Source organism: Lampris incognitus, chromosome 8 (assembly GCF_029633865.1).
Source record: "Lampris incognitus isolate fLamInc1 chromosome 8, fLamInc1.hap2, whole genome shotgun sequence".
Taxonomy (NCBI): domain Eukaryota; kingdom Metazoa; phylum Chordata; class Actinopteri; order Lampriformes; family Lampridae; genus Lampris; species Lampris incognitus.
In genome coordinates, this window is record NC_079218.1 from 54939570 (window position 1) to 54962963 (window position 23394).

The 23394-nt window shown below is 42.2% G+C and overlaps 1 protein-coding gene across 4 annotated transcripts in view; it reads left to right on the forward strand.

The window, feature by feature from the left end:
- ttc3 (tetratricopeptide repeat domain 3) overlaps positions 1-23394 on the forward strand; it is a 128865-nt gene that overhangs the window by 81818 nt on the left and 23653 nt on the right. For 3 of the 4 annotated variants that reach the window (XR_008810616.1, XM_056285128.1, XM_056285130.1), the window contains 20 exons: positions 32-154; positions 240-338; positions 415-507; positions 596-660; positions 4821-4954; positions 5149-5475; positions 7356-7631; positions 7728-7777; positions 12217-12273; positions 12381-12457; positions 12539-12694; positions 15162-15744; positions 15862-15930; positions 16015-16164; positions 16291-16430; positions 16746-16814; positions 16912-17008; positions 18180-18283; positions 18382-18469; positions 22645-22746. Coding sequence is in view for 3 of the 4 variants with exons in the window: in XM_056285128.1 (XP_056141103.1) it covers positions 32-154; positions 240-338; positions 415-507; positions 596-660; positions 4821-4954; positions 5149-5475; positions 7356-7631; positions 7728-7777; positions 12217-12273; positions 12381-12457; positions 12539-12694; positions 15162-15744; positions 15862-15930; positions 16015-16164; positions 16291-16430; positions 16746-16814; positions 16912-17008; positions 18180-18283; positions 18382-18469; positions 22645-22746 (2859 nt within the window). In the remaining variant the exon portion in view is untranslated. The remainder of the gene's footprint in view (positions 1-31; positions 155-239; positions 339-414; positions 508-595; positions 661-4820; positions 4955-5148; positions 5476-7355; positions 7632-7727; positions 7778-12216; positions 12274-12380; positions 12458-12538; positions 12695-15161; positions 15745-15861; positions 15931-16014; positions 16165-16290; positions 16431-16745; positions 16815-16911; positions 17009-18179; positions 18284-18381; positions 18470-22644; positions 22747-23394) is intronic. The other variant, XM_056285129.1, reaches the window with a different exon arrangement.

Here is a 23394-nt window from a genome sequence, read left to right on the forward strand (position 1 = left end):
TTGTTTTTGTTTTTTTTTCTTTTTCTTTTAGGAGCTCCTGGTCAATGCAATAGAGTTATGCAAATTTCCCCCTAAACCAGATGCTGTTTGTAGACATGAGAATTGCCTTGGTCATACGAAAACTAAAATTTATTTCACTGACCCAGATTTTAAGGTAACTGCCAACAGCCAGATTTTCAGTCAAAAATGACAATGACAAAAGCACTAAGCTGTTAAAAAAAATGGCTTCTTTTTTTTAGGGCTTCATTCAAGTAAATTGCTCTCAAAGTTGTGTTGTAGAGTACCACATCAGCTGTTGGAAAACCCTCAAGACAAAATTTTTCGACAAAAATGAAAAGGTAAATGTGTTTTGCGGAGCAGCATTTTTTTTTACCATGCATACTTTGATGCTCAAGTCATGTTTTGTTCTTACAGGATTTTCTCAAAGAAACATGCTTTACTCCAAACTGCAGAGGTAAAATATGTAGTATCAAAATCTATGGTTCAACAGGCCTAATCAAATGTAAGGTAAGTAATCAGTAGTTGAAGTCAAATTTGAAAGTCATTTTGCTCATGCACCTTTTGTGTAAATGTATTACTACATTTCCCCCATCAGTTTGAAGCTGACATTGCTAAGCAGGAGCATCAAGTGAAGTTGAAAGTAAACCAGAAATGCACAAGGTAAGGTACCAACAATGATACACCACATGCTGCTGGCAGCAGTTCTAGCTACAGTGGTCAATGGTTACAGCAATGCTTGCCATCTTCTTCATTGAGGGTGTATTACCATTATTTTCAGAAGCTATATTTTTTGGATATTATAATTATCTTTGTCATAATTTTATATTTATTATTATTAAAATGTATTATATGTATTATTTATAATATACACTACCGTTCAAAAGTTTGGGATCACATTGAAATGTCCATATTTTTGAAGGAAAAGCACTGTACTGTTCAATGAAGATAACTTTAAACTAGTCTTAACTTTAAAGAAATACACTCTATACATTGCTAATGTGGTAAATGACTATTCTAGCTGCAAATGTCTGGTTTTTGGTGCAATATCTACATAGGTGTATAGAGGCCCATTTCAAGCAACTATCACTCCAGTGTTCTAATGGTACAATGTGTTTGCTCATTGGCTCAGAAGGCTAATTGATGATTAGAAAACCCTTGTGCAATCATGTTCACACATCTGAAAACAGTTTAGCTCGGTACAGAAGCTACAAAACTGACCTTCCTTTGAGCAGATTGAGTTTCTGGAGCATCACATTTGTGGGGTCAATTAAACGCTCAAAATGGCCAGAAAAAGAGAACTTTCATCTGAAACTCGACAGTCTATTCTTGTTCTTAGAAATGAAGGCTATTCCATGCAAGAAATTGCTAAGAAATTGAAGATTTCCTACACCGGTGTGTACTACTCCCTTCAGAGGACAGCACAAACAGGCTCTAACCAGAGTAGAAAAAGAAGTGGGAGGCCGCGTTGCACAACTGAGCAAGAAGATAAGTACATTAGAGTCTCTAGTTTGAGAAACAGACGCCTCACAGGTCCCCAACTGGCATCCTCATTAAATAGTACCCGCAAAACACCAGTGTCAACATCTACAGTGAAGAGGCGGCTGCGGGATTCTGGGCTTCAGGGCAGAGTGGCAAAGAAAAAGCCATATCTGAGACTGACCAATAAAAGAAAAAGATTAAGATGGGCAAAAGAACACAGACATTGGACAGAGGAAGACTGGAAAAAAGTGTTGTGGACGGATGAATCCAAGTTTGAGGTGTTTGGATCACAAAGAAGAACGTTTGTGAGACGCAGAACAAATGAAAAGATGCTGGAAGAATGCCTGATGCCATCTGTTAAGCATGGTGGAGGTAATGTGATGGTCTGGGGTTGCTTTGGTGCTGGTAAGGTGGGAGATTTGTACAGGGTAAAAGGGATTCTGAATAAGGAAGGCTATCACTCCATTTTGCAACGCCATGCCATACCCAGTGGACAGCGCTTGATTGGAGCCAATTTCATCCTACAACAGGACAATGACCCTAAACACACCTCCAAATTGTGCAAGAACTATTTAGAGCAGAAGCAGGCAGCTGGTATTCTATCGGTAATGGAGTGGCCAGCGCAGTCACCAGATCTGAACCCCATTGAGCTGTTGTGGGAGCAGCTTGACCGTATGGTACGCAAGAAGTGCCCATCCAACCAATCCAACTTGTGGGAGCTGCTTCTGGAAGCGTGGGGTGCAATTTCTCCAGATTACCTCAACAAATTAACAGCTAGAATGCCAAAGGTCTGCAATGCTGTAATTGCTGCAAATGGAGGATTCTTTGACAAAAGCAAAGTTTGGTGTAAAAAAAATCTTATTTCAAATACAAATCATTATTTCTAACCTTGTCAATGTCTTGACTCTATTTTCTATTCATTTCACAACATATGGTGGTGAATAAGTGTGACTTTTCATGGAAAACACAAAATTGTTTGGGTGATCCCAAACTTTTGAACGGTAGTGTATATATATATTTATATAATCTAAATATATGTATTTATATATTAAGATAGATGTGGGGAAAAACTTTATATATTTATATATATATGTTATAAACGATATATATACATTATTGATTTTATTTACATAAATTTATTATTCATATTATTATTATTTATAATTGATTATTAATTATATTTATTATCGTTATTATAATTATCTTTAATAAAAAATTTTTTGAAAAAAACAAAACACCACGGGTCCAGAACCTCAACGCCATAAAATATGGTGCGTGTCCAGCTTTCACCATTATAGAAGTGGGCTCCAGGACCATCAGTGTTAACCAAGTTGTTTACCTCATGTCATGACTTGCAGAGATAAGTGAATTTCAGATTTACTTAAAGTAAATCTGAAAACTGCCACAACACTAAAATCTCTCTGCCTCTTTAGTGTCATTATTGAGCGAGCAATGGTTGTCCACTTGAGCTAGTTGATGTTTTATACAATACCAACATAATCGATTGAGTAGATCATGGAAACAGAATGGCTTTTCTTTTTTAAGCATTTAGGCATCATTTATAATGGGCTAAACAAAGTGCAGAAAACTTAACTGAGACAACTGCAAGTAGTTTTATTTACTATCTGAATGGACATTTTCAGTTGGTGTTTTTTTTTTTTTTTTTTTTTTTGTGTGCCTCATACACAGTCACTGACACTTACCGGCAGTTTAGAGATCTTGTCTAATAAGCATGCCTTTGGCTATGGGAGGAAGCCAGGGTCCCTGAAGGAAAGCCACACAAATTCCACAAAGATGGGCTAGAATTGAATCCAAGAACCTCTTACTGTGAGATGGCATTGCATACGACTAAGCCAGTACCAAGCCACTTTGACTACTGTACTTATCAGACATTAACTTTTTCTTTTTTTTTTGGATTTTTTCCCCCCATTTTCTCCCCAATTTTATGGGGCCAATTACCCCACTCATCCGAGCCGTCCCGGTCGCTGCTCCACCCCCTCTGCCGAGCCGGGGAGGGCTGCAGACTACCACATGTCTCCTCCAATACATGTGGAGTCATCAGCGTCTTCTTTTCACCTGACAGTGAGGAGTTTCACCAGGGGGACGTAATGCATGGGAGGATCACGCTGTTCCCCTAGTTCCCCCTCCCCCCTGAACAGGTGCCCTGACCAACCAGAGGAGGTGCTAGTGCAATGACCAGGACACATACCCACATCCGGCTTCCCACCCGCAGACACGGCCAATTGCGTCTGTAGGGATGCCCGACCAAGCCGGAGGTAACACGGGGATTCGAACCAGGAGCCCCGTGTTGGTAGGCAACGGAATAGACCGCTACGCTACCCAGATGCCCCAACATGACATGTTTAGTACAGCACGCCACTGAACACTACCTAAAGTTTAGGCTGAATTTCAGGGAACCATATTTGTAAGTAAATTTCACCGCATATATTTATGTATTTGATTGGTTTATGTTTTGTTTAAATTATGTATTCTTTCCTTGTTAGGGGTCCAAGCCTGTAGTGCTGGAACCCTATTGTTTTTGCTCAGATTCTTCTTCTTCTTGTTCTGCACTAAAAATTATGTGTTGGTCAGAAACTGTTAGGGCTACATTCACTAAACTTGGCAGATAGGCTGAAAATTTCACCTACTACTCAGGCAAAAAAAAAAAAAAATTACATCAGCTGAACCCATAGGCTTTGCTTTGATAACCCTTTTCAATTTTTGCCATACAACTTCTAAACCGAAAGCCATAGAATCAAAATTATTTTTACCATGTTTTCCCTGACTTAAGCTCCAACTTTGTATACCAGGCAAACCTGTTTCCATTTGACTACATTTTCTGTCATTTTTAATTTTTTTCAAAAACTTTTTTCACTCCTACAAATTTAGTCAAATCCTCATCAAATTTGGCATATGGCTTCACTTGACTGTCGTTCACTAAAGTTTTCCATTTGTGGTTTTATATTAAACACAATTTTGCCATAATTGGCTTCCAAATTTTGAACAGATGCTACCTTACCCTACAAAGGCAGAAAGCAGTAACTTCCAAGAATGTGAAACTGAGAAAAATGGCTTCAAAGTTTTTTCATATTCCAACCAAAACACCACTTCAAAAGACTTAGTAAATATAGTGATGACAAAAGATGAGTGTGGGACACACAAAACAGGCTTGTACTGCAATGTATTAAAGTATCCAAGGGGTAAGTGTATTTTAATTGGAGGGCAAGATGTTTATAATGTTTGTTTATTACCGAATGTTGTTTCTTCTGTGAAGGCAAGTACATAGATGAAATGAGAATGAATTGTTCCTGATTAGTGTCTTGTTTCTTGTTTATTTTCAGTCTTAAGAAGTTAAAATCTAAGGAAGACCGTAAATATAAAAGAAAGCAGTATAAGCAAGCATCTCAACATAACTGGGAAATGAATCACTCTCTGTTGGAGAAAGAAGAAAACGTGGTTCAGTTTCCAGAGAAAGGTACCAGCTTTTTAACCATCCTCAAAGGATTAAATGTATCTGATTACATCCTCATAGTTTACCGCAGCTTTTGTCACTAGTCAACACCATTTTCACCCCCAAGTTCAACATATTCATTGTGAACTAATAAGTGTGTTCTTTGCAAGTTTTTTTTTATCCCTGTGCTTCCTCTCTCACACTGTGTCTTCCCTCAGCTTGTTCCTGGATGCTGTATCGGGACCCTGTCCTGCATCAAATTAAGGAGAGCAGGAAGCTTTTTGGAGAAGAACAGAGCCCTAATATGTCAGCCCTAATGAAGAGTCTTATGCCCTGGATGGAACTGGACTTGTCAAAGGGCAGTAACGTAGCAGGGAGGATCATCGGCGGGGATCAACAGAAGCCCGGAACGCTAGGCCAAGTGGCAGATCTGATGCTGGAGAGGAAGAACCGGGTGTGGGCTCGCCTCCTCATCCAGTTCCTCAGCACTTCACCTGATACCTGTCCCAACTTAATTGAGTGGGCCCAGCAGCTTGATAATGCAGGTCAGTTCTGATTTTTTAAGTGCGTATTACTTGATCTCAACTTATATGTATTGGTTCTAATTCATGGCCAGAAATTTTGTTTTTATATATCTTAATAGTTACGTAGTCGCCGCTCTGATGGCCGAGCGGAATAAACCGCCGTTCTTGCAGTCCGCTCGTCATGTGGCTGGGAGGTTCGTATCCCAGACTCGCCGTAACCGGTCACGGCCAGAGCGTCCACGGGGTAAGGCATTCATTAGGCCACCCTTACCCGAGGAGTAGTGGGTGTAGATCGGTGTAGTGTTCGGGGACTCGTCGTTTTCCAGCGACCCCTCTGGCCCACCCGGGCGCCTGCAGTCAAGCAACTGAAAGCATTCTCCCTACGTCTCCTTCGCGGCTTGAGGGTAATGCAATCCATGCGAGGCTTCAGCGTGTAAAATAGCGAGAGCAGCCGACACGAGTTTGAAGGAAGCTGGTGTTACGACTATCTCCTTCCTGTGGAAACGTGAGCCGGGGTAGTTATTCCGACAAGTTCTGGCCATATGCCATTGGGTTAATCGGGTGGGATAAGGGGAAAAACTAGAAATAAATTTATTTAAAAAAATAGTTACATAGTCAAGCTTGTTCAACTCCTTGTTTTATGCAACCTGATGACTTAGGTAAAAATATAAAAATGTATACACTGATGAGCCAAAACATTATGACCACTCACAGGTGAACCAAATAATGTTGATCATCTCCAAACAAGGGCACATGTCACCATCCTGGGTAGATTAGATGGTAAACGAAAAACCAGTTGTCGTAGTCGACATGTTGGATGCAGGAGAAATGGCCAGATGACTGGGTCAGAGCATCTCTGAAACAGCAGATCTTGTGGGGTGCTCCCGCTCAGCATTGGTGAGTACCTACCGACAGTGGTCCGAGGAGGGACAAACTGGTGACGGTGTTGAGCACCCAAGGCTCATCGATGCACGAGGGCAATGAAGGGTATCCCATCTAGTCCGAACCGACAGAAGATCTACTGTGCCACAAATCACAGAAAATTTTAATAATGGCTACGGGAAGAATGTGTCACAACACCCATGCATCACACCCTGCTGCGTATGGGTGTGCGTAGCCACAGACTTGCAAAATTCCCCTGATGACCCCTGTCCACCATCGAAAGCGCCTACAATGGGCATGCGAACGTTGGCACTGGATCTTGCTTGGAGCAGTGGAAGAAGGGTGCATGGTCGAATGAGTCCCATTTTCTTTTAGCTCATGCAGATAGCTGTGTACGTGTGCACCGTCTACCTGGGTAAGTGATGGCACCAGGATGCACTGTGGGAAGACAAGCCGGTGGAGGGAGTGTGAAGCTCTAAGCAACATTGTGCTGGGAAACCCTGTGTCCGGCCATTCATGTGGACGTCAACTTGACTCATGCCACCTACCTAAATATCATTGCAGGCTAGGTACACCCCTTCATGGAAATCGTTATTCCCTGATAACAGAGGCCTCTTTCAGCAGGACAATGCACCCTGCCACATTGCACAAAATGACATTGCAAGGAATGACACTGCACACATTGTTCTGGAATGGTTTGAGGAACATGATGAAGTGTTCAAGGTGTTGCCCTGGCCTCCAGACTCTCCAGATCTCAATCCGACTGAGCATCTGTGGGATGTATTCGACAAGTCCGATCTACAGTGGCTCCACCTTGCAACTTACAGGACTTGAAGGATCTGCTGCTAATGTTTTGTTGCCATACCATAGGACACCTTCAGAGGTCTTGTATAGGCCATGCTTCGGTGGGTCGGCGCTGTCTTGTCAGCACATGGAGGACCAACATTATATTAGGCAGGTGGTCATAATGTTTTGACTCATAATTGTATACCACAAAACATATTTGCTTTCTTCCACAGGTCTAAATGCTGCCAGAGAGTTCATTGAGCGCTATTCAGGACACATGGAGAAGTTGGACCTGGCTCCTCTGCTCACCTTTACCCCAGTACAGGATATGCTTATAGAAAAATTTGGTACCAGACCAGAGTTTTTGAATCAAAATGACTTAACTGTCACTGAATTCCTTAAACAGTCTCCAGTACAAGATATGAGACTTTTTATCTGGGCTTTGGAAGAGCACAGGGAGCTTTACGCTGGCTGTCATACAATACTAGATCAGTATTTTGAAGTGATGGGTAAGCAATTTGGACTAGCTTTACCATTGAATTTGCAATAATGTATTTTTCTTCTAACTTTTATAATTTAACTTTAAATTCTATGGTACTTTTCAGATGGCCATTGCCAGATGGTCATGAAGAAGTCTGAAGATAAAAATCAAGATGTAAGTACTATATTGTCTTGTCTACTATGCATTAACCATTGCTATCTGGATTCATAAAGAGTCTTTAAGAGGCTTGTGAGTTAAGTCTTTTGAGCTCGCAACAACTCAATAATGGAAAAATTGGAAGATTTGATCTGTTTTTAAGAGTAGTATCAAATGTTGATACAACAAAACTAATTGGGATGCCACTTATCTTTTTGTCATAGCCTGTTACGATAACGCTGGAATCATTAAAGAGCTATCTTGAAGATTCTCACTTAAATAAATGTCCTTTATGTTGCTATCTTCGTCAAACATGGTGACACAATGACCATTTAGGCTTATAGGCACTAATGAAGGCTCTTGTATGTGCAGTGATACGAAGGAATACAAACATGTCTGTGGCGACATTCCTGCCAAAAACCCCAAGCATTGCACAGGTAGTGATGTATTTTTAATCACCCAGCAGCGGTTGGTCCGTCAGAAAAGATAGATGGAAAGTACTGAAGAAAGGTACAGTTGAGTACCGGTACCGAATTCAGGGTACCGGTAATGGTTCAAATGTGGACGGTACCCAACCCTAGACATGACCATTAATTCGAGTTACAATGGCCACATGTACTACTAGGGAATAGCTGCAATCACAGCATTGTAAGATGGTGACAGATGTACTCAGCCCCCCGCCATGGTTCAGGAATGGTCATTTTCTCTTCATGTAAATGGGCTCTTTGATTCCCCCACTCAAACCCCAGAAAGTTGAATCAGTTCATATGGACACAAAGTTTAGTGGGAGAAACATTTCATCACTCATCTAAGTGGCTTTGTCAGTGTCAGCTGACTGCAGGTATCCCCAACCTTATAAATAGGCATAGTTGCACAACAACCAAAACTGGCGCAGTTGTGTCACAACGGAAACCAGCAATCGGTTTCATATGCAAATTGCCGTGACTGTTAAGTAGAATTAAATTGGCCATGTGTACTATTGACGGAGGGCTGGGGAATAGCTGCAATCACAGTATTATACGGTGGCAACAGAGGTACTCTTAAGCCCCCCTCCTCAGTTCAGAGATGGTCATTCTCTCTTCATATAGTCATTCTCTTTTAACCTCTTTGACTCCCCATTCAAACCAGCGTTCCTCCCTATCAAGGATGTGCACATCGTCATCTTTAAAAGAATGGCCACTGGCCTGTAGATGGGTTTACACCACGGCTTGACGAGTTGGCTCTTCTATGTCGTGCCATCCTCTTCGCCAGAGTCTGTTTGCTTTCCCCAATGTACAAGTCATGGCAAGCCTCCCGGCACTTAACAGCATACATTACATTGCTCTGTTTGTGCGAGAGGACCTGACCCTTGGGGTGGATCGATTTCTGGTGCAGTGTGTTCTGGGGTTTGAAAGCAATCGAGATGTGGTGTTTGGAAAATATGTATCTCAACTGTTCCAACATTCCTGCCAAGTATGGAATCACCACTGGTTTACGCTTATACAGCTGTTGTCCTTCTCCTCTCTTTCATCAGCTGGTGCACTGTTTGAGCATCTTCCTGGCTTTGATAAATGTCCAGTTAGGTTAACGATACTTTACCAGGGCCTGTTTAATGTGGGGTTTCTCCCCTTCCCCGGCTGCTGTGTCGTTGGGGTGTTGTCAACTCGTACAGCGTCCTGATGACTCCTAGATTGTGCTGCAGTGGATGATGAGAGTCAAACCTTAAGTACTGATCAGTATGTGTTGCTTAATGGTAAACATCAACAATCAAATGTCCCCCATCCCCAATTGCAATTTCAGTCTAAGAAAGCTAGCCTGTAATTTTTCACATCCTCCCTGGTGAACTTGATGTGGTTGTCCACCGAGTTAATGTGGTTGGTGAAATATATTATCTCCTAAAATGTGATTATAACCCCGGTGTCATTAGGGATGGGTATCGTTAAGATTTTAACAGTACTATTACTCTTACCGATACTGCTCAAATTCCCAAAGACTATACATTTTGTTTTGCTTAAATTCAGTGTTAGTTTATTTGCATCAGACCAACTCTTCATCCTGCTCAATTCCTTTTCCACTTTATCCAAAAGTTGTTCCATAAGTAAGTTTGTATTATCTGCGAATACTATGGTTTTCAGGGTTTTTGACACTTTGCAAATATTGTTTATGTACAATATAAACAACAATGGTCCCAACACTGAGCCCTGAGGAACCCCACACCTAACCTTCAGTAATTTTAATTTGAAGTTTTGTATTTCAACATATTGGTACCTATTCTGTAGGTATAACTGTATAACCAGGATAGTACCATCCCTCTTATACCCTATCTTTGTAGATTTTTTATTAACAACTCATGATCTGCAGTGTCTTTTTTTTTTAGGTCCAGAAATACCCCTATTGCATATTCTTTGTTTTCTATCACCTTTGTAATTTCTTCTAAAAATTCTATCAGTACAAATGAAGTTGTTCTGTTACCTCTAAAACCATATTGTTGTTCATACAGTACATTATGTTTTGTGAATAGACTTGACTACTCACTCCTCTTATCTTCCTCACATACACATCACTGGTAATGCAGCCTGGCAGGATGGCCTCTTCCTTATCTGTAGTAGAACATATATTCACAAAACGTATCACCATCAAATGCAGTTATTTCAATTTCTCAATTAATCAACGCACAATTTAACACATTTTTCACAGCTCACTTGTTTTCACTCAGTACTTATCACTGAAATTTGGAAATGGAGAGACTTCACTCAGGGTGGATTGTCATCCACCTTGTTATTTGAGACACTTACACTAAGTCAACCAGGTTAGTTCTATTGCCAATACTATTTCCAATATCAACTCAACCAGGCGGTTTATCTTAATCTCCACTTAATTTTAACTCAACTGTAGATAAGAAAATCAACTACTTGGTGAGCCTCAGGGTCCATGATGCACTGATCTCACCAGAGTGGTATATCTGTCATTGTCCTCTCAAATTCTCTTCTTTGTGACTCTCACAAAGCAACATGCTCTCTTGTTGTAATTCAACAATTCAGATACTCTCTTAGCGTATTATGGGGCCCCTCTTCTATTTCTGAGTGACAAGCTCTACATTTAAATATACCCCTTGGAAAATTCTTTGGATCCCGCCAGATGATCAACAGGGCCAAGAGCAAATATATAAATAATTACATTTAATTAGCCCTTTTGGGATCCTATTGATATGCATGGCTCTCCTGTGCTCCGATGTCCAGCCGCGCCCGTCGTTATCGGAGCTATTGATTTGCATTTGTTTAGCAGCGACGGTCGTTGGGGGTGTTAGTTTCGACCTCATTATTCAGTGGTCATGAGAGTTGTTGGAGCCGTTAGTGACCGACTGTTGTTCTTGGAGGTTAGGCTTCGTGAGTCTCCTGGGTAGAGATGAAAGGACGGCATTGTAAGTGGGAGATAGGTGGTGTCGCAGACCTCCTCCTCTGTTGAGGGATGGTTTTTCCAGTTTCACATAGATGGCTTCCTTCACCCCTCTTTCAAACCATCTGTCTTCTCTGTCCAAAATAAAGACCGTGTACTATACACCCGAAAAAGCAATCTGGTGTATGCTGTACAATGCGATGAGGATTGCACTGACCTATACATAGGAGAAACCAAACAACCACTACACAAACGGATGGCCCAACACAGAAGGCCAAACTCCTCAGGACAAGACTCAGCAGTCTATCTACACCTAAAGGAGAAGACACACTACTTCGAGGACAGCAATGTACACATTTTGGACAGAGAAGATAGATGGTTTGAAAGAGGGGTGAAGGAAGCCACCTATGCGAAACTGGAAAAACCATCCCTCAACAGAGGAGGAGGTCTGCGACACCACCTATCTCCTACTTACAATGCCGTCCTTTCAGGAGAGCACAGGAGAGCCACGCATATCAATAGCTCCGATAACAACAGGCGCGACTAAACATCGGTACACAAAAGAGCCACTCATATCTATGGCTCTGTTAGCGATGGGCGTTGGTAATGTATACCAAGTCCAGTAGCACTTGATTCAACTCCTTTGGATAATTATATGCTATATGTGCCCACATTATTGCTGGTGGCAGTGATATTTTGCGCTTATGCTACTTCCTGTCTCAGTTTACGTTGTTGTGTTGGAGTGGAAGTGTCAAATAGCTGAAGATAGATTACAGCACTGTTGTCTAGAGATTGTGGGGTTACACACAACACAAAATGTTTTTCGCAGACCTTTACATGTAAACAATTAAAAATCAATGTAGTGGTTTTGAGAATCGATACGGTATCACAAAAGATAATACTGCGATACTCGAGTGTATCGATATTTTCTTACACCCCTACTAAAGGAGCTGTTTATGTATACACTCTCGAAAATAATGGATGAAAATAATAATGAAAAGGCATCTAAAAATCCTTTATAATGATTTTTTGCCAAACAAATGGGTCATCAAGCAGTTACCATGCAGTTCTTTTCCTTACAGAATTCTTCTATGAAGACAAAGAACAGAGGCCGCAAAAAGAAACACAAAGAGCCAAAGGTGAGACTGTAGATTGCAACATGCCACTGGGGAAGTTTGTTTGTACTTGTGTTATATTGTAACCCGTGTCATTCTGAAATGTTTCTTCCATCCCATCTTCTTGGCAGGGCGTTACGATCTTTTCAGGAGCGAGAGGCGGTACACCCAGAGATGAGCGGGACTTTTTTGAAGAGGATGGCTATTTGTAAATTGCTTAATATACAATGAAGTAATGCTTGTCTTTTGGAGTTTGGCTTTTTTCTCACCTCCATATTTCTTTCAACAGAGCATTCCTTGACCCGAGTGAGCCATTCAGTATACCTGATCACATTCAAGAGCAAGTGGCCGACTTTGAGGACCAGTTCAACTGCACTGGACACAGAGAGGACTTTAAACACATTTTAGACAACAGCCCTGATCCAACTAAAGAAAGATTGTATGAGTAAGTCTGACAAGTCACTACGTAAGCAAATAATTGTACTTTAGTGACTAGTAAGTACATTATTTTTTCTGCTTTATTCATACAACTTCTCATGTTGCTTCCAAGTGACTGCTTGTAGCAAGAAAATATTTGGACCATAATTCCATCAAGTTTTATTGGTAGCCAGGTAATACTGCACATCCTGGAAAGTTGACTTGACAGGGATGCTCAACAAATTTGCATTTCTGTAGAAGCCACAAACGCTGATTCTGGGGCTCAAGCCAACACAAACCATTAGAAGCTAAAAGCTACAACAGCTTCATTAAAAATATCCACCAGGTCTGGTGATGTTTGGACATAGAACCTGAAAGCTTTAACAGCTTAAATAAATATCCACCAGTGAATGAAAATCTTAAAGCTCCAGAGTCCAATGTCAGTGTGTTTTGCACCACTCCAGCCATCACTTGACATTGTGCATGGTGATCTTAGGCTTGTGTACTGCTGCTTGGTGATTAAAACCCATTTCGTGACGCTCCCAAAGAACAGTTGTTGTGCTGATGTTGCTTCCAGAGGCAGGTTGGTACTCTGTAGTGAGTGCTGCAACCGAGGACAGATAATTTTTACGCGCTTCAGCACTCAACGGTCAAGTCAAAGCTTGTGTGGCCTACCACTTCGCAGCTGAGCTGTTGTTACCCTTAGATGTTTACACTTCACAATAACAGCAGTTACAGTTGACCGGGGCAGCTCTAGCAGGGCAGAAATTTGATGAACTGACTTGCTGGAATGGTGACCACATTGTGCCACATTGAAAGTCACTAAGCTCTTCAGTATGGCCCATTGTACTGCCAGTGTTTGTCTACATGGCTGTTCAGTCCATGTTTTTGAAACCCCAGTAATTACATTACATATGGGATTACATTTAAAAAATGTATAAATAGGCGGCACAGTGGTTAGCGCTGTTGCCTCACAGCGAGAAGGTCCTAGGTTCGAACCCCAGGGTTGTCCAACCTTGGGTGTCGTCCCAGGTCCTCCTCTCTGTCGAGTTTGCATGTTCTATAAAAAAGTTTTGCTTTTCATTCTGTGGATGTGCAGCCTACTAGGCAGACCCTCACACGAATGCAACCAAGTCTAAAATGAACTTGCACTTTCCAAAAAGAAAAGGTTTGCTATGCAACCATTTTGGTCTACCCCTAACCCTGTCTTTATGCGTTTGGTCGTGTGTGTGTGTGTGTGTGCATGTATCTGTCCGCGACTAATCTCGCAAACTACTGGACCTGTCAGCCTAAAAAGATTGCCACTAGTCAATGTGAGTCAACCGTGCGCAAGCGCGACTTACATCTACGGTTGAGTCAGATGCCAAAACCAAAGTATTAAATACAAACCCTTCTAACGTATAACAAGACTTACAACACATCAACTTCTATGGAAGCTAGGCATCTTGGCGTGATCGAAAATGACGTTTTAAATGCCTGTTAAAAAGACGTTGATCTTTGTTCCAGTTTACTTGAATCTGCTGTAGAATCCCATTGATCCTCAGCCTCAGTACAGTTCTACAGGCTGTTTCCATAGACAAAGTCTTGTAGACTGCACTGTCTACTGAAAACGGGCAACATCAGCTCAGTAGTGCAGTGAGAGTGCAGATATATAGACACACAGTTAAACATTTCATTGCCGCATTTTCTTAAATCATATTTTAGGGACTATCATGCTTTCCATGTAGTCTTAAAGTGATCACTTCTCTTCAGATAAAACTCTGAATTTTTAACTACGCATTAGATAGGTGAAAATGAATGAGCAAAGACAGTTGAACTTATTTGAACTTTTTACACTGCCTCCTTGTTCAAACAAATTCTGTGGTATCAGTGGCAGCAGATCCTTTTGGCCCGAAAAAATGTCCAAGCTCAAGCAAGAAGAGAGGTGCAGCATTAGATAAAATGATCCATATGGAATGGAGGAAGGTGAAACACCCTCAACTAGGGAAATGTGTATTTTTCAGGCAGTACTGTTACAACAGTGAAAATCATGGCGTTTCAGTCAACGGATCTGATTAAAGTCAGCTGACTGAAACGTCATGATTTTATTATGACTTGCCTTATTATGACTGGCATTCATCAGATCAGTTGACCGAAATTCAAAGATTTTAATTTCTTTAACTGTATTCCCCAATAGATTCCCATTTCTCTAGTTGAGGGTGTTTTGCCTTCCTCTTCTCCAAAAGATATTTGTGGACAATCAGAGATAACTAAAATGCATCAACCTTTCATACCATCTCCATCTCCTTTCCATCTATGAATTCATTTCTGCAAGTTCTTAATAATAGCATTAATACTATGGTAAGCCAATCATAATGCCTTACATTTCTCATCTATGGACATATTGGCGCATCATGGCTTGACCCCTTTCACTAGTTCAGCTGGCTATGTTAAGGAGTTTCAACTGCTCTACCATTGATATGACATTTACTTGGACATGTCTGTCTGTCTTGTAGCTACTTTGCCCAGATCTTGGAAGAACATGGGCCCCTGAATGTCGAGGACCCCCTGCTGGTTGGAGAGCTTGACAATTTTCCACCTTCTGCTCAACTGAAGATCGAACAGGCTGGTGGCTTTAAGCCCTTCCTCCTGGAGTCCCTCCGCTTCATTATGATGGGGAACTGTATAGGTCTCGCTAAGCATGCCATTTTTCTACAGGAAACTGGCCATGGAAACAGCAAGTGTGCTCTGGAAGACCCAACTATCCCAACAGACAAAAGCTACCTGCAGAAACCTCATTCTGCACAACCTGAGTCGTATCCCTACCTCCCCAGTCCTTATGTATTTGGGTCTACATTGTCACAGCTTGCCTTGCCAACAAGTAGAATAGCAGGCACAGTGGAGCCTTTAAGAAGTTCCCAACAGTTTACAGAGAGCCAGGAACCTTCAAATCCACAGTTTCCTTCTACCTTTACATCTAGTGAGATGGCCAACTTGGAGCTGTATACCAGTGAAGTGGATGAAGGTGGTGTTGGGGAAAAGCCAAGCATTTTGACAAAGTCTGGACTCAGCTTGTTGAACAAACCTGAAGCCCCACAGGTTGGCTCCATTCTCTCACTTGTATTTTAAGCTATATTAGCAGTACAGAAATATGTGGTGTGCATAAAGAACTATAAATGCTGGATAAGTATGCGTGGTTATATTTTGTCCTTGTAGGCATGTCATGAGGCCAAGAGGAGTGTAGCAATCAATACAGAAGTTTATGCGCTTTTTGAGGACAGCAATGTAAGTTTCATCACCGCTGAAATCTAACAAATACTTTTTATAGTAATTGATTGTTCCTTATGTATTCCTGCTTTGTCGTTGCAGGGGGACATCAACAAAAAACACAAGACCGTCAAGGAGTTTGAGATACAGATCTACAAAATAGTGACTGATTGTGATGGGATGAATCAGAGTCACAAAGATGTTATAACTGCTCTTGAAGAAGACTGTAAGAAGATTGATGGCAATATACAAGTAGGCTCATAACTACTGGAGGAAATCAATAAAGTGCAACTTTGACGATATAGGGAGATTAGAACAGCCAGTATGTTAACCAAGAAACAAAACTCACTGTCCTTGTTTGCTTAATTGTGTGTTAAGGTGACCAATAAAGAGCTGGTGCTGTTCCAACATAAGCTTGAAGAAGTGGTGAAAATGGACCAGCAAGAGAAAAAAGGCAATCAGGAGGCACTGAAAACCCTGAAGATAGAGACTGAAGACCTGATAGCCCAACAGGAAGTGTACAACCAAACTTTATGAATTGTTGATTGGCTTATGCCATTATAGCAGTTTCCAGTGTGTGAGAGATGAACGTCTGCCACAAACCCATATACAGATGAATGTAAAAACGAATAAAATTATTTTGATCCAGTTTAATCAGCTGTCCATGATGGCTGGTTTCCAAATTGTTTAATCTAAAAAAATTCTTGTCAAGCAATCATGATTTGTCACTCCTAATCTTCATTCACAGACAAGATAAGCAATTCTCTGTGCAGTAGCATGATTAGAGTTGTTTGTGGTGATCATTTCTAACTACTTTTTATGTTCATTCACAGCCTCATACAAAATAATAAAGAAGTACAGAAGAGCTATGACTCAGAATTTAACAGTTTGTTAGAACTGAGGTAAGTGCAGACCCAGAATGTAGTATGAGGCATATTCTGTCATGTTTTTGCTGATGACAAAGCTTTTTAAAGTGCTGAGTCTTGCATATTCACACAGTAACCAGTCAGCTGCCGAGAAGATGATCTTGGAAGACCACATCCAGAGAGCCAAAGACCTGTGTGCCAAGGCTGCCAAGAGGTCCCAGGCAGCACAGGTTCACCACTTATCTTTGATAATCCAGAACAGATTCAATTAGTGAAGTCCAGTTTTTGGTGCTGGGGTATGGCAGAGGAGTCTGCCAGAAACCCTAATTTACTCTGTAAAAGGCATGCGGGACAGCTCTGTGGGCTGGCCAAGTAGAGTGCCATGATTTTTCATGGTGGCTTACAGTCTCTTGTGATTGTGCAATCCACCTGAAAAAATTCTGTCCTTCCTATTCGCGCAGTGCTTGTTCATCATTTTGTCCATGAACTTTGGTACATTCTGCTTTTCCTGACGGTGATAGTCAGTGATTGTGTCAACAGCACAAATGAGCATGGAAAAGCAGCAGACCATGTGCGATTGTCTCTGTCTATCCCTGGGTAAATTTTTTTTTTTTTTGAAATTTTTACAAACCATAATACTTTAAGCAGTATTAAATTGAACAAATCCTAGGGTGTCCGGGTGGTGTGGCGGTCTATTCCATTGCTTACCTACACGGGGATTGTGGGTTCAAATCCCTGTGTTACCTCTGGCTTGGTCGGGCGTCCCTGCAGACATAATTGGTGTGTCTGCGGGTGGGAAACCGGATGTGGGTATGTGTCCTGGTCGCTGCACTAGCGCCTCCTCTGGCGGTTGGGGCGCCTGTTGGGGGGGGGGCACAGGGGGGGAATAGCGTGATCCTGCCATGCGCTACCTCCCCCTGGCAAAACTCCTCACTGTCAGGTGAAAAGAAGTGGCTGGCGACTCCACATGTATTGGAGGAGAAATGTGGTAGTCTGCAGCCCTCCCCAGATCAGCACCTCGCCTGACCAGAGGAGGCGCTAGTGCAGCGACCAGGACACATACCCACATCCGGCTTCCCACCTGCAGACACGGCCAATTGTGTCTGTAGGGATGCCCGACCAAGCCGGAGGTAACATGGGGATTCGAACCAGTGATCCCGTGTTGGTAGACAACGGAATAGACCGCCACGCTACCCGGACGCCCCCCAGCAAAATCATTTAATGAGATTATGTAAAATGCCTGTCTAAAGGGGGTTGACCTTTAAGTCTTAAAAGGTATGAAAAGCAGATGAACATAGTGGTTCTCATTTCTGTTAGAGTTTAAGTCTTAAGTCCCAACACACACACATGTTTACACAATGAGAGCAACAGAATTTAACTGTGCCCTTTGCCATCCCCCAGCTGTCATTCCTGGAGAACTGCCGTGAGAAAGCCTCACACTGCCTCTACAGGTCTCTGTCATGTGCCAGGGCCGTCCTTGCCAAACTGGAGGAAGTAGCACCAAGGTAAAAACACCTCCAACTGACATGCCCCATCAGAGGTTCTACATGTGGTTGCTGTCCTGGGTGTTATTTGTGGCTGATTGTTGTCCTTCAATCTTAAGCAGATACCATTCACACATCTTCACCACTACTCAGAACAGCTGGAGAGCCTGTGCCAAAGAAGCCAAGGAAAAAATTACCACTTTGGAGGTACACAAAAACAGACATTCCCAGGATTCTGCCAAAGATAGTAACATAACTCAATTAATACTCAGCCATTTTTATCATGTCTTTGTTCTGGATATAATATTAGGTAATCAAAGGATTTGCCAGCCCCCAAAAGCTTTAGATTTGGCACTTTCTGTACCAAGATTCCTCTGTTGCATTATGGGAATTACCTCTTGTTGCTTTCTCCCAACTGGTTGGAGCAACCTTGGAGAGATGACTTCATTAAAAACTAGTCCATCATTCTACTAAATCTCTCTTCTTTTTGCTTAGATGCTTGTATACTTTTTGTGTTGCTAATGAAAAAACTGAATGTTTCTCTAAACTTTTTGACAAAATCTGGGAAAGGTACAAATAAAGCCAATTACCATTAATCCTTTCTTTACAAAATGACATGACCATCCACATACAGGCATGATATTGTATCGAATAGACATAAAATGTGAAATCTGAGGGGTGTCTGGGTAACGTAGCGGTCTACCCCTTCTGATGATCCCTCCCCGGATCATCAGGAGTGGAGCAGTGACGGGGATGGCTCGGAAGAGTGGGGTAGCCAGGTATAATTTGGGAGAAAAAGGGGGGAGGGGGAATCCCCAACAAAAAAAAAAGAAATCAAACTTACGATCATTCAGTAGATCATACAGTTTGAAGTCCCTTGTTGGTTAGTGACTGGATGTTAAATAACCCGATTGTGAGATTGTTTGTGTCGAGCTTGATGCTCGCCGGCCTGACTATGTTAGCTAGCCCGCTGTGGTCAACAGTCCGTTCGGACTTTTTTGAGGGACAAGGAATGGAAGACCAGAAGATGACACACAACCTATTGGTTTCGTGTCATTGAAATAGAAGCTGCGGCATGATCCAAGGTGAATGTATTTCTGACAAAAATGACGAGCAATATCCCGGTGAAGATGCAATGCCGGTGGTGGCTCAGAGAGGTGGAGTTGTAGTTGGAAAAGCTCCGCTGCCGTGTATTGAAGTAACGGTGTTACTGGATGGCGTATCAAAGATAGGATAATCCAAGCGAATACAATCCATATAAACAAGGTATTGATCAGCATTGTTGCAGGTGTTGTACCAAACGTAGGCTCTGGAGTAGAACAGCAGCAGCTGGGGGAAGCGAGGAATCCAGCAGCCAGGTAGGAAAAATTGGTAGCCCAAAACACACAGGATTTTCAGATAAATACAAGCAAGAGTTCCTGAAATTGCAAGCAGAATGAGCTACTGTTCATTTGGCTAAAGGAACAATAGAGACAGCAACAGAGCAAAACTCAACAGAGATCCAGAGAGCAGTGGCGGCTAGGTGCACCAGCATTCACCCTTCAGGACATGTGAAAGTTAAAGTATATGTCATACATGGTCAAAGACTAAAAGTAAGCAGACATCATGTATGTTTATGTGGCAGACAACTTGTCTTGACATTTCTCTCTGTTGTAACATTGACGCACTACCTGTGCATGGGGACATGGTTTCAGATGTTTACAAATGAAGTCAGGACAAATTTTATCAGAGCTGAACGTTCATTTGAGGTAACATAGGAACTGCCCGCAGTAATGTATTTCCAAAGTGACGGCTGAATATTTAGCTAATTTCGACAATGTGGATGAGGCATTTGAATTTGATGGCCACCCATATTTACTTGAACCAGGGTGTATGGATGAAGAGCTCCTAAAAATTGAAGAGAGGACAAGGGGGGGGGGGGCAGCAGGCAGTGGCTGGTGAACCAGCTTCTTTGGCTGGCAGTAGTCATCGACCGAAACTGACGATCAGTCGCCAGTTTCATATGCAATCGGTGATTACCGGTTTCATATGAATATGCATTCATATGCTGATTTTATATTGTAGGAACGAGCGCTCCCCGTTGACTACAATACCCATGAATCCTTGCTCACCCTCACTGGTGAACTCCACCCACCATCTCACCCCACACTTTAGTATTGTTGGTTACAGTAACACTGTTTCTGGTGATGCAATTTCGCCCATAAAACCGCGACGGATTTGAAATTCGATCTCTCTTGTGTGGACCCCGTACACAACACACATTCAGGGATGCCCTCTTCTGCAGAATACAATGAACAAAGGACCACGTGTCTTCCATTACCGCCGGCCACGGTTTTATTGTTCTTCCGATAATTCATTGTTATAACTGGTTAAGTTTTCCTGCAAGGCATGCAGTTTCCACAGAAAGAGAAGGTGACCGGATCCCTTTTTATTTCTTAAGTGTCAACAAAGTCGCAACTTGTCTACTCAAATATCACCAGGCAACGGATGGAGCATTGAATATTGTCAGCTGACGAGCTGCCAGAAGAACCTACCTACCTTCCACCTATGTCGTCCGTCAGGACGCCCCTATAGGGTTCAGTTGCACGTTTGTTTTGTTTTTTTAAAGCATGGGGCGATACTCCACATGCAGTTCTATGGTTCTCCGCTAACACTTCATCGTGTTCCTCAAACCATTCCCAAACAATGTGTACTGTGTGGCAGGGTGCATTATCCTGCTGAAAGAGGCCTCGACTATCAAGGAACACCATTGCAGTGAATGGGTGTACCTGGTCTGCAACAATGCTTAGGTAGGTGATACATGTCAAATTGACGTCCACGTGAATGGCCAGACTCAGGATTTCCCAGCAGAACATTGACCAAAACATCACACTCCGTCCACTTGCTTGTGGTCTTCCCACAGTGCGTCCCAGTGCCATCACTTCCCCAAGTAAACGACGCACACTTAACAGTCATCCACGTGATCTAAAAGAAAACGAGACCCATTAGACCAGGCAACCTTCTTCCACTGCTCCAAAGTCCAGGCCCGACGCTCATGTGCCCATTGTAGGCACTTTCAATGATGGACAGGGGTCATCATGGGCAGTCGGACTGGTCTGCTGCTACACAGAAGGGTTCTGTTGGTTCGGATCAGACGGGATACCCTCCGTTGCCCTCGCGCATCGATGAGCTTGGGTGCCCAGCACCCTGTCATCGGTTTGTGGTTTGTCCCTCCTTGGACTACTGTTGGTAGGTACTCGCCACTGCTGACCGGGAGCACCCCACGAGCCTTGCGTTTCAGAGATGCTCTGACCCAGTCATCTGGCTGTAATAATTTGGCTCCTCTCAAACTCACTCAGGTCTTTACTTCTGCCCACTTCACCTACATCCAACACGTTGACTATGAGAACTGATTTTTCGCTTACCATCTAATCTTTTTTTTTTAGATTTTATTTCTGATTTTTCCCTTTTTTCTCCCAATTTAGTGGCCAATTGATCCCTATTTTAATTCAAACACCCACCCTCGTATTGCATGCGTTCGCCAACTGCATCTCTCCGGCCGGCAGTCTCGAAGGAAAGCGCCTCCCCACTTTCGTGACAAGGCGAATCCAAGCCGAACCACTGTTTTTCCGACACACACAGAGACGCATTCACATGACGAACACAAGCCGACTCCGCCCCCCTCCCGAAGACAGCGTTGCCAATGATTGCTGCTTCGTCGAGTCCGGCCATAGTCGGATCTGACGAGACCGGGGCGCAAACCCCAGTCCCCAGTGGGCAACTGCATCGACACCAAGCCGATGCTTAGACCGCTACGCCACCGCGGACCCAACCTTACCATCTAATCTACCCAGACCTTGACATGTGCCCTTGTTTAGAGATGATCAACGTTATTCGGTTCACCTGTGAGTGGTCATAATGTTTTGGCTCATCAGTAGATTTCTTTAATAATAAAGTTTGTTAGAAGGTAAAAAAAAAAGCTTTAATGATAAGCAAGGTGTCTAATGAGTTTTGATGGTTAAACTAATTACATTCTTCATTTGTAATTCTAGCGTTTGTCCCGTCGCTAGTGGCACTTTTTGATCTGGGTCGTGCATTATGTTGAATTGTATAAGCATTTTTCATCCATGGCTGGATGTTTTTTATACATATTTTGAACAGTGTGTAGATCTTTTATATTGTTTCTCTACATGCACTACTTTTGGAGATCTACACACCTGTAAAAATCAGTCGATTCTAGTGGCCTACATTTGGTACAACTGATACAGAAGAATTTGTAGTTCTTGCACAAATCAATTTGTTTCTGAACGAAAGTGCTTCGTCACATGTGGTTCCTTTATTTTGAGTGTATTTGATATGAGACTTGCTTGTCCACAATGCTTTGTATTTGGGGTTTTCTATAGGCTCAGTATGAAGAATGGATGGAGCAGGTGAGGAATGGAAGCAGGCTGTCTGAGCTGCCCCCAGTCAGCATTTCCACTACATCTCAAGTACCACTTCCACTGGTAAGGCCATGTACCTACTAGTTATGCACCTTTTTGACCAAAATTAATACTTTTTTTAACCTGAATATTGAAGTTCCATTATGAATAAATGTATACACACCATTTTAACATAATTTCTGTTTGTAAAAAAGAAAAATAAATCCAACAGTGAGCAACATTAGGCCTTAGCAAATATTGTGACTATTTACTTTTCTCATTTAGGATCTCCTTCTATCCAAAGTGAATTACAGGAGAGCCAGCTATTAAGATATATATTTGTGTATCAACTTACAGACATTTGAAAGCATTAAGTCATAACCATATAGCCAAGAGTCCATGTTATGTCAAGCACACTTAGTGTAAGTGGAAAAAAACAACAGTGATGTAATACAAACAAACCTAGATGAGGCAGATGGAGAATGATTACACCTCTGCTGCAGGATGAGACATTTGCTAAAGGTCTTGCAGAGGATCTGTCGCCATTTTTTGAGAACAATGTGGGTAGCACAGACAACATGGCGATGGTTTGGGAAGCATCTAAAGCTTACATCAGAGGCAAAATTATTGCACAACCTTACAGGAGAAAAAGAGAAAGTACTGATTAAAATTAAGAAATTGGAAGCAGAATTAAGTGCAATGGAAAAGGAATTGGCCAAATATTATTCTGAA